The 11,719-nt window shown below is 36.5% G+C and overlaps 1 protein-coding gene and 1 long non-coding RNA gene across 4 annotated transcripts; one reads left to right on the top strand and one right to left on the bottom strand.

The window, feature by feature from the left end:
- Positions 1 to 302: 302 nt before the first annotated feature.
- On the top strand, positions 303 to 4,883 carry LOC149647061 (putative glutamate receptor). 2 transcript variants are annotated; one of them, XM_089849687.1, is made up of 10 exons: positions 303 to 645; positions 1,136 to 1,227; positions 1,289 to 1,376; positions 1,634 to 1,786; positions 1,890 to 2,013; positions 2,074 to 2,291; positions 2,385 to 2,683; positions 2,745 to 3,246; positions 3,419 to 4,018; positions 4,222 to 4,883. In XM_089849687.1, exons 1-8 carry the CDS (start codon positions 601 to 603, stop codon positions 2,971 to 2,973), a joined length of 1,248 nt encoding a protein of 415 aa, XP_089705813.1. In that variant the 5' UTR covers positions 303 to 600; the 3' UTR covers positions 2,974 to 3,246; positions 3,419 to 4,018; positions 4,222 to 4,883. The 2 variants fall into 2 exon arrangements, with proteins under 2 accessions (XP_089705813.1, XP_089705812.1); XM_089849686.1 differs by having other exon boundaries at positions 3,419 to 4,883.
- Positions 4,884 to 6,979: 2,096 nt separating this feature from the next.
- Positions 6,980 to 9,585, bottom strand: LOC149647060 (uncharacterized). 2 transcript variants are annotated; one of them, XR_016371865.1, is made up of 3 exons: positions 9,316 to 9,585; positions 8,833 to 9,255; positions 6,980 to 8,038 (listed from the first exon to the last, which is right to left on the bottom strand). It is a non-coding gene; the product is annotated as an uncharacterized LOC149647060 (long non-coding RNA). The 2 variants fall into 2 exon arrangements; XR_016371866.1 differs by lacking the exon at positions 6,980 to 8,038 and having other exon boundaries at positions 8,103 to 9,036; positions 9,116 to 9,255.
- Positions 9,586 to 11,719: the final 2,134 nt, after the last annotated feature.

The raw sequence follows: 11,719 nt of genomic DNA, 5'->3' as shown, positions 1-11,719 counted from the left end.
ACATTCCGAAGTGAAATCTCGGAAAGAGAGTTCAAACGAGCATAGGATTTTCTCAGGATTTCCAGCAAATTTTTCGCGATGTTCGAACATTGTCGATCCACACATGCGAAATTCTACACGCAATAAGAATTCTGCGTGGCTTCTGTGTCGTAGTGCGGCGCAACTTGAGAAGGAACCAAAATACCAGAATACATTGGCTACGTTCAGTAACTGGAAATCGGAAAAAGCCGTTACCGCTACCGATGTGTATTTTTCCGAACGCTACGTCAAAGTAACGTCTGACGTCACTGAGTGATTTTTTTTCTCTCTCTGTTGCGTTTGATGATGGTTTCCATGATGGCGTCTGTTAGGGATCTTGGATTAAATCGAAAACTTTTATTTTTTTATTAAATGAACTATCTAACGTTGATGAAACGGAATTAACCTTAATTGCAGTTGAATCGAAAAGAGTGCGAAAAACCGTACAGTAAAAAAATCGGTCTCCGATGCGCGCAGCGCTGCGTACGCTAGCAGTTACTGAACGTAGCCATTCATTCTTTTGGAATCGGCTTTAATTCTATAGTGCGTCGACCACAATTGAGAAATTAAAAATTATTAATAATGAACGACGAAACAGAAAAATACTATAAAGCACCCTTTGGTAAAGTAAGTTAAAAGCATTTCATTATTTACTACTGTTCAAACGATGCCAACGAGATGTCCAAGGCCCATTCACGCTCACTTCGAAGGGGGGTCCCTCACCCATATATATTTGACTTGTGTGGATGATAGATGGCGCTTCTTAGTCTCTTTAATACACTTACTGATTAGGCTTAATGCACATGAAATCCCGCCGCGCGCTCCCTCGCTCGAGGTTCGAAACTTAGAGCAGACAGATGGCCACGTGAGGTTTACGGATTTTTTTAGACTTAAATGCGCCTCTAGTGGAGAAGCGTGGCGATTTAAAAGGTCCGGAAAAAAAATAAAAAAATTAGCGCCCGCATGGGCCTTGTATATCTCGTTGGTAGTGGTTCAAAGAAATTGCTACTAGTCCAATCGCAACTCGCAAGGACTTCTTTGAACTAAGATAATACACTAGATTGTGTTCAGTTTGTCTTTCATACACTTCAGCTGAGTACATAAACTTTCTTAACAGTTTCCGCCATATGTGATTATAAATAACCGAGGAGAGCAAACTGGCTACATGATCAAATTTCTCCATGTTTTACAAATGTTTCACAATATTAGGTAATTAGTTGTCTCCTTTTATGGTATTCATAATAACCAGAATCTCGGAAATTTTTGTCAGCGTTACTCTTATCCCGAATGTTGACAAGTCTGCAGGATCGAAAGTTAATAATTCGTGGAATGGGCTACTAGGAATGCTCCAGAGAAATGTATAATTCAAGAAATATTCTGAACAAAGAATTCAATCTCGATACTAAGAATATGTTAACAAGGCTTTATCTTTTTGCAACGAAATTATGTGGTTTGGTTGTAACACTGATATAATGTAAATTCGCTCTTTGTCATTTTATTGTGAAATGGGAAGATTGGTTTAAAATCAAAGGCTTGCCATATTCTTAGAGTAATACGAGTTAGTTCTTGGTCAACTTCTTTCAACAATAACTGAGTAAACTTTTTAAATACACAGGAGGGAGATTTTACTATAACTCCACTGGCATTAACCACAGATCGTTTCAATTCCTTTGCATCTTCGCACCCATTTTTGAGTTCGAGAATGCAAATATTATTCGGAACAAACCAATCAAGTGAAAACGACATTTTCTCTGTTGTCAATAAATGGGTAACTTTTCTAATTTTCATATAAAACTGTAATAAAAGACGTAAAGTTTCACTTTCATGAATTAAGTTTGCAAGTTTCAAGTGTTGATATAAATTGTATCTAGATAATTATGGGGTCTGTTGGTGTCGCTTCGCTGATCTACATGACAGGGAAACTAAACTTCAAACACGGCAAAGTGAAATCGGAACTGCCCTTAATGTTTCTGCTGCAATGTCTTCTGGGAACGAGTAAGAAATAATAAAGCAACGCTAAGTACCTTTCAAAACCGATTTCAATTTCATTCTCAGGTCCGCAAAGCTTGAATTGCAAAGGAATCTCTCGTTTTCTTTCGGTTTCGTGGAGTTTGGTGTCTTTCGTTCTATTGCTTTTCGTATCCTCGGAAATGACGTCACAGTATTCGAGCAAATCGAAGGCACTTCCCTTCGATAGCATCGACGACGTATTTCACTTTCCCAAGGCGAAGCCTTTGCTGGCGAAAAACATGGCATTTACCAGTTTTGTTCAGGTCAGAATTACCCGTTACTTTCTCATTCGTTAAATAGGAGTTCTTCGAACTTCTCTTCTTAGGTTAAAATAATTGCTTTTATTTTCGATTTAGAAAAATGCATTGATTAACACGGCATATGCGGAAGTAATAAAGCGAGCAGATGCGAGCCCAAATTCGTGTTACCAGACATTTGGAAATTTAATGGAAAACCACGACATTCATTCAGGAATTGAATATCGAGAAAGATTTATTATTGCTATGGATATTGTTGACTGGAATATTATCAAGGCCCGGTACTCAAAGACTGGAAGTTGCAAATTAAAACTCAGCAAACCTTTAGCGATAAACTATTGGGCGTTGTTTTTCAAGAAAAACATTTCGCAAACTCTGATTAAGACCTTCAACAGAAGGTTAGTGTTTCCTCTAAAATTTCAGGTTTATGGTAAAAGTTTAGTTTATCAAATTCATCAGGTTGCGACAGCTGACCGAGGGCGATTGCATAGAGGATCTGAACCCTTCTTTGAAAAAAGAATTGCATCCCTGTCAGAAACCGGAAACCCCTGATGCGTTCGTCGTCATCAACGTCTCCGCTTTCTTGGTCATTTTCCGCGTTGGTGTCTTCGGATTCTGCGCATCCTTTATCACTCTCGTTCTCGAAATATACGTTGACATGTTGAAAGTTATCACGGAAGCGCCTTAGACAGACACTACTCCGATAAAAAGTTCTTAAAACATAACAAAAAGATGTATATAGTGTCATCACGTACAAAAGTCGCTTTCTGACCAATCTCTGGTACATTGAATATTTTCAACTACTGCACACGTTAAGAGATAAAATTCGGCCGATTCGTGGTCCACCGCAAAAATTCATACAAGAACAAGAATTTCATATCAGGTCCCTCAACTACAGTGATTAGAAATTCAGAGAGTGGAAAAAGGGGGAAATGAACATGAAATGGTCTAAACATGACACGTAAGTCGTTCTAGGGTGCACTGGCGTTATGTAGTCTCTCCTGTTTATTGGATTATTTGTATCACTAATTTTGAAAACAGAGTTCCCTCCCAAATATTAAGTGATTTTTTATCACAAAGTGTGACGAACATTTAATGCATACTACTTATAACTATTATACTTTTTTTCGAAGGTGTTTTATTAACATCTAGCTGACAAAAGATCATCATTTCTACGGTAAACAAAAGATGTCGCCACACTTCAAGAACTTAATCATCGACAACCAAATTAATCAATAGCCATCATAGCTGTTCTTTTACCATTAAAACAGATCTTAAAAAAATATAGTTTTTCTTAGTATTGAATTTAAAGACCAAAATAAAATTTCTTGATTTTGATACATTTTCAAATTTTATTTTTTTTAACATTGGCAGCAATGGCAATAAAAATAGAATTTAATTGCAACACGAAATCTTGAAAATCATACTTTGCAGTACGATAGGATTTCATATTCTGTTGATTTTATTTGACTCTGTTGCAAGGCATTTGAGCTTTTAAAAGAAATATTTGGTCAAAAAATACAATTAAGGGCCACGTGGAAAATATCGTCTCTTTTTCACAGGGAAGTTATTTTACTTCGAAAAAGGTTACAGTACCAAGCCAATGTACCAGTTTCGATCATAAATGCCTCCAACATATTGAGCAACTGATTCGCCTAAATGAGAGAGTTCTTCCTTAAGCACGAATTGAGCTTGCAAGAACAACACATAAGATAGAGCTCTCACATCGCGAGGTACAATTTTAATACTTTCCTTGCATTTATCACCGAAATACAAAAGAACAATAATGGTATCTCATACCTACGCTACATGCCTACTTATATCGCTAAAAGTATTTTGAATAAAGAATTTCCTCCCAATAACAAACTATGATGAAAGGTTTATGCATAGATTTTAAAAACGATACCGTTTATCATTGTCGTACGTTTTTTGAAAGATATTATATGGATTTCTACCCGATACGAGATTATCATTTCAACGGTAACCATAAGATGTCACCACACGACCAGAACTTTATCATCGACAACCAAAATAATATTTATCCACTATATCTGCTCTCTTTCCATTAAAACTGCAGTAAGCAACATTAATGACGTTCAAAAGGGTATAATATTCACTCATGCCACAAATTAAAAGTAACCCTCGTAGGCTCGGAAAATAGGGTGAAACACGCAAAGAGTTTCCTATTGCTCTTTTTAATTGTTTGCCTGGATGCACTCGGAATGCGAGAATCGATCCTCTCAGGCTAATTGAAACTCTCGATCAAAATAATACCGTGCACAGTTTAACATCTACTAGTGAGCGCCAATTTGAGAACGAACCTGTTATGTCTTTATAAATTGATCTTGTGTTCAGCTACATGTTTTATTTGAATTTATCATGCTTCATTTTTGAAAGTTTACATTTCTTTGTATTTTGTTATATTTTCTTTTATGTAAATGGGATAGCGCTTAACGCCTAATTACTTTCTTGTTATGTGTACTTGTTTATAAACCACGTGGTTGCATAACAATTCTGAAAACTTCTGATAGAGAGAACTTGTGTTTGTAGTTGTAGCGTCGCGTTTGTATAGTTTAAAATTAAACGTTACTTAATTGACTGTTGATAGTTTTGTTATTTGGCTGTACTGAATACGCAATAGAACCCAAATACTCAGGACTATGATAACGTATTTCATATGCTTGTGGAATTATTCTTACAAGACTGAACCGACTATACCAGTGTCAAATTGAGCACTAATTTACGAATAGTAAGTATTAATCATTGATAAGTAATCTCATTTTTTACAATCGTCAAAAACTAACAAGACAAAAAAGTGGTTGCTAAGCAACGAACGACTCGACTTTCCAAAACAGTCGACGCGACATCGATCCCGAAATAAGGTTTACCTCCAAAGAAAGGTAAAAGCATTATCCCTGCTCTAATTCCTTCGTTAATTTAAAGAAAACTTCATAACTTTCGTTGTTTCAAGGGGGTACAATATTGACTCATATCACAAATTACAAGTTGGGAAAACCAAAGTATTTCCTCTCCGAGTTAAGAGGAGGACTACTTACAAACTTATTTACCTAGATATGGTATTATTTCTCTTTTTTCGATGAAAAATTTAAGAAGTCAAAATTAATCAAAGCATAGCGAATATACAGTAAAGCAGAAGACATTTTACATCCAATATGGACATGTCTCGTTCACATGGAAATCAGTCAATGGGGAAAAAAACAGGAAATGAGGAATATAAATTTTGAAGAGATGTTACTTTTATGTGTTTCAAAAGACCCAATTGTCTATGCCTCAACTGTTAACCCCATATTCTTATAGCTACATATCAACACAAGGCGAACTGCTAACACGGTGTAATAGTGTAACAACGGACGGACAGACCCATAGACAATTTTTTTACTCCTGTATTCATTTTGAGTTGAGAAACAAGATTATCTTAAAGGGAATGCGAATTTACAATTTCATATCATATTTTACCACGAAAGTGGTATTATGTTAAACTTTCAAGTCTCGATCTACTTTCAATATATCAAGTGTTTAATATAATTGAAGCAAAGTCTCTATTTTTAAAATCCATTGAAAAATCTCGAAAACTCAGTTCCGATATATCAACAATTTTGTCTTGTCGAGCTAGTTTTCCCGTTTTATGACATCACTATGACGTGAGGAAAAAAGCGCGGGAATCCTACACGCGCGAGGTATACGCGTCTCGAGCTTCTCGTCAGTCTAAACTCTGGGTCTGTTAGCAGAGTGGCACCATCTCACGTGAAAAATAAATCTGCGACGTCGGCCTACGGGAAACGTTTTAGCCTTTCAAAATAGAATAATTCAACATTCTTGAGAGACTTAACTGTTATTGCCGTTTGAAATGAAGCATACGCCTGCTGTTTCACCTTACTCAAATCGGAAGTATATAAAGGTTTCGAATCGCAGCTATGGATAAGAACAGAGCAATTGACTGAACCTTTGGGCAGGCTAGACGTTTCTCGTAACCCTAACCGATCGCCGCGTACATTTAAACATTAATGGGAGGGTGATGAGGAAAATCAAGTGATTTTTTATCGATTCTTTTACTAATTATAAGTTTCTGCATAGTGAAACCAGTAAGTTCAGAGTGGTGTCCAAGTGGGATGAACAAAGACCAGATGATGGTGGTGTTTAGAAGCCAGTCAGGACAGACAAAGCCCATAATATGGTATTAGATAGACAACGGATTAATGGCCAAAGTATGAGGAATACAATCTTCTAGATTTCCGGGAACTGTGAATGCGGTCCGGAAATTGAGAACACTATAACAACAAACGGACAGACAGACACACAGACAGACGCGTCGAAATTAGAACCTTTCCGTGACATACGTCACTTGGAGAGGTATAAGTGGCCTACCAAAGCGAAAGCTCGGAAAACGAGTTCAAACACGCAAATGATTTTATTAAGATTGACTTGAAATTATTTTCGTGGTTGGCTGGTTGCTCGCGTTGTAGTAGGCGCAATCCTCACAAGCTAAACTCTACACGCAATAAGAATTCTGCGCGGTTTCTGTGTCGTAGTGCGGCCAACTTGAGAAGGAACCAAAATACCTGAATACATTCCTCCTTTTGCAATCGGTTCTAATTCTATAGCACGTCGACCACAATTGAGAAATTAAAAATTAATAATAATGAACGACGAAACAGAAAAATACTATAGAGCATCCTTCGGTAAAGTAAGTTTAATGCATTTAATGATTGACTACTGTTCAAAGATAATGTCGCTAGTTGGTAGTTGGTACTGGTAACTGTGAAAACATTTTACAAATCTTTGAATATATTCCGTTCCGCTAACGTTAGACACCTGAAACTTTCAGAATATGAAATATGAGTCTTAAGACACAATTCGCTACGTTTTCAGCATTTTAACTCTTAAATTTTGCACGATATCTTATTTCCAAAACCCCTTAGAGGACCCCAACTGTGAACAACCGCTGGTAAATGTAAACACCCTGACCCAAATGTGAACACCAATGATAATCAAACGGGAGGAACTAAAAAGTCCTCATGAAAAAGATACCAATGCGTAGGGCCTAAACACTCAGATTTGATAAGTGAAAATAGGATAATATTGTTTAAAACAATATCTGAGTCAAAATGTTCAATAACTTGTTGAGAAATCAGATTTTATTCAGTACCTACCAAAAGATCTGACCAACTCAATGGAGCTGACTCGCTTTCCCGCTTGAAGCCCAATTAGTAATGGTAGTTACGGCCCTCTTACGGTTAAGTTGATAACTTTACTAAAGGTGGGAAATTTGAGTCTTTTTTGGATCAATGATGTATTTTAAAGTTCAAATTATCCCAACGTAGGTTGTTTACACCACTGTTACGTTTTATTTTTTAGTAAAATAGCTCGAAAATGATTCTGATTACCTTAGAAACGTCGTGTTCACATTTGCGATTTAGACTTGTTTTTTCCAACTCTATTTTTAAGCCGAATTCCGAATCGAGACAATAGCTTTTACTAACAATTTTATAGCGAAAAACTAAATCTATCTAATGGTTAAAGGTTTGTCATCGTGGGATTATTGTAACTCTTGCTAAAGCTTATTCCCCGATTGTATTGTACTAAGCAACACCTAATATTGGAATCAGCTTAAGTTAATGATTGTCTACCATTGGGTCGAATCCCAATGGATCGAATGTTTTGTTCGACCGAATCCCATTAGACCGAATACCGCAATTTGGGCGGTTTTCCAATCATGAATTTTCCTTTCATTCCTATTTTTCAATTGATTTTCTAATTAAACTTCTTGATATTGCAGCACATAATATTTATGTTCACCAATAACATTCTTCAATAAATTTTAGTAATTAATTTTCATTGTTGGAAATTGTCTAACCTAACCTAACCTAACCTTACCTAACCAAACCTAACCTAACCAAACCTAACCTAACCTAGCCAAACCTAACCTACCTAACCTAACCCAACCTAACCTAAAAAAACCTAGCCTTACCAAACCTAGCCTAACCTAACCTAACCTAGACTAACCAAACCAAACCAAACCTAACCTAACCAAACCTAACCTAACCTAACCTAACCAAACCTAACCTAACCAAACCTAACCTAACCTAACCTAACCAAACCTTACCAAACCTAACCTAACCTAACCTAACCTTACCAAACCTTACCAAACCTAACCTAACCTAACCTAACCTAACCTAACCTAACCTAACCTAACCTAACCTTACCTAACCAAACCTTACCAAACCTAACCTAACCTAACCTAACCAAACCTAACCTAACCTAACCAAAGCTTACCAAACCTAACCTAACCTAACCTTACCAAACCTAACCAAACCTAACCTAACCTAACCTAACCTAACCTAACCCTACCTAACCTAAACAAACCTAACCTAACCAGACCAGACCAGACCAAAAAAAAATTAATATTCTTATTAAACTTGATATTGAAGCAAATAATATGTATGTTCACCATTAACGTTCTTCAATAAATTTCAATAAATACCTTTCATTTCTTAAATTGTCTAACCCTAACCTAACCTAACCTTACCTAACGGAAGAGATCTCCCTCCCAAGTACTGACGGCGCTCGATGCTGCTTAACTTCTTCGATCATCCAAATCACTTTATCCATTGCGCTACTGGAGCTCGGCAACTCAAGAAAACGCTATGATTTCATATGTGTAAACCCATCCCATTCAGTCGAAAGCTCTTCCATATAAATATTCCCATTCAGCAGAAAATCGCTCCTTGGGCTATAAATTGTTTTAAATTTGGCTACAATTTCAGAAATCTGAATTCGGTCCAACGGGATTCTATCCAATAGGAGTATACCAAGTTGATTAGTCCGAGTTGGTACGTATATAGGTGTACGTATCTTTCATCCACGTGTCCAACTATATTCGGACCATTTTTATCGTAATCCTCGATTTTAAATTAACAAATTGAGCTCTTTTAAAAGGAATTTGAGGCACCTAAAAATTAGTTACATTCTTAAGGAAAACGTTTTCAGATTTAAAATCGTTAACATTTACCAGTAACAACCCTTGAACTAAGATTATTCGCTAGATTACATTCGGTCTTCGATTTTCATACACTTCACCTGAATACGTTATTTTTTTCACCAGATATCGCCATTTCTTTATTTGAATGAAAAAGGAGAGAAAACTGGGTACATGATTAAATTCCTGCACGTTCTACAAAGATTCGACAATATCTAGTAATTAAGCGTAACGTTATTGGTATACTTTTATGGTATTCATAATAACCATAATCCTTTAACTGGTTTTCAGCGTTACTCTTATAGCGAATCCTGATCAGTTTTTCGGAGCGAAAGTCAATAATTCGTGGAATGGAATGCTAGGAATGCTTCAGAGAAATGTATAATTCAAAATATGTTCGGAACCAAGAATTCCTTCTCTATACTAAAAATATGTTAGCACGGCTTTAGCTTCTTCTACAATCCACGCGTAACGAAATTTCATGGTTTGGTTTTAATGCTGATATAATGAATATAGCACGTTTTGTCATTTCCATGCTACATTTTCGAATAAAAATAATAAGGGCATAGTTGATTCGAAAATAACTAGCATTGAATCTTATAGCAAAAACGGATTTATGTAAGAAGAACGTTGAACAAGCAAATTCCCTACCCATCCTCGCATACTTTATTGAGAAACTTCGTCTGCTTATATTTTGGCTCCACCGACAAATTTTGTATATAGCGACTTCTAGTGGTCGAAAATGTTATTCCTATCTCTATTTTCATGATTAAATAATAATAATTATAATATACTACAATAATAATTTTAGTACAAAGAAAAAAGCCAAATACTTAAAGTAAATATTTAAAGAAACATCAATTATATATATTGTTAACTTTAAATCTTAATTCCACTAAATCGGAAGTTATAGGGTTAGTCCCCCTATTATCGGACACATTTTAAAAAATTATGGTTAAATGTAAGAAAATCACAGAACACCTTTGAAAAGTTTATGAAATATATATTTTGAACGTTTCTGCACCTAATGGTATAGAAATAATTCCAAAAGAACGATGTAATGTTGTCCCAATCATGGATTTTATTCGGCAAGTATCGTACCCTATTATCGGCTATTTGGATGTTGATTCGGACACCCATGTTCCATTTATCGGACGCCTATACATCCAACTCGGACACTGGGATCTCAGAATCGGACAGTGGGTCTTTGTAGCCCGGACACTGGGATCTCAGTATCGGACAGTGGGTCTTTGTAGCCCGGACACTGGGATCTCAGTATCGGACAGTGGGTCTTTGTAGCCCGGACACTGGGATCTCAGAATCGGACAGTGGGTCTTCGCTATCGGACACTGGGATCTCAGAATCGGACAGTGGGTCTTCGCTATCGGACACTGGGATCTCAGAATCGGACAGTGGGTCTTCGTTATCGGACATTTGGATCTCTGTATCGGACAATGGTTCCTCAATTGGAATACCAATTTTTTTTTAACAATAAAAGACCCGTGAAAATTGTTACTTCTCTGACACTTCTGGATCCATTCTGAACATCACTAACCGCTTTAAGCATTAAATATTTACAATCCCTCTCTTATTTGTCTTTAAAACGTGTTTGAAAGCTGTCCGATAATAGGTTTTCTACATTAGATACGATTCGCGTTTTATTTTCATGTAAAGAAACCTAGAACTAACTGTTAAAGTAGCAATTTATAGAAAAAGATTCGGGCTTTACAGCCATACACATAACTTATAGTTGGCTTCTATTTATATACCTCAAAACACGATTTAAAAATGGGGGGAAGAATTTTTCCGGCCCCTCAATTAGTTTTAATTAATCAAAAAAATTGGATATCTGGTTCGTTCGCGCCTTCCTCCTCTGACATCGCGCCCCTTCTCTGTTTTTACAGGCAACATACAGATTTCGACACCCTCTTTAAAACTAGGTAACTTACAGTGTTCCTTTTTTCCCCGGCAGTTTTATAAACAACTTTTTAAAAATGTGTCCGATAATAGGAGCGTCCGATAATAGGGGGACTAACCCTATCGCATTGTTGCTGAACACAAGATCAATTTATAAAGACATAACAGGTTCGTTCTCAAATTGGCGCTCACTAGTAGATGTTAAACTGTGCACGGTATTATTTTGATCGAGAGTTTCAATTAGCCTGAGAGGATCGATTCTCGCATTCCGAGTGCATCCAGGCAAACAATTAAAAAGAGCAATAGGAAACTCTTTGCGTGTTTCACCCTATTTTCCGAGCCTACGAGGGTTACTTTTAATTTGTGGCATGAGTGAATATTATACCCTTTTGAACGTCATTAATGTTGCTTACTTCTGTTTTAATGGTAAAAGAACAGCTATGATGGCTATTGATTAATTTGGTTGTCGATGATTAAGTTCTTGAAGTGTGGCGACATCTTTTGTTTACCGTAGAAATGA

The sequence above is a fragment of the Phalangium opilio genome, unplaced genomic scaffold (genome assembly GCF_054372755.1).
Source record: "Phalangium opilio isolate 3A_F unplaced genomic scaffold, DU_Popi_V2 ptg000089l_1, whole genome shotgun sequence".
NCBI classification, from domain to species: Eukaryota; Metazoa; Arthropoda; class Arachnida; order Opiliones; family Phalangiidae; genus Phalangium; species Phalangium opilio.
The sequence above is the reverse complement of the archived record's forward strand: the minus strand, read 5'-3'. Positions and strand labels throughout refer to the sequence as shown.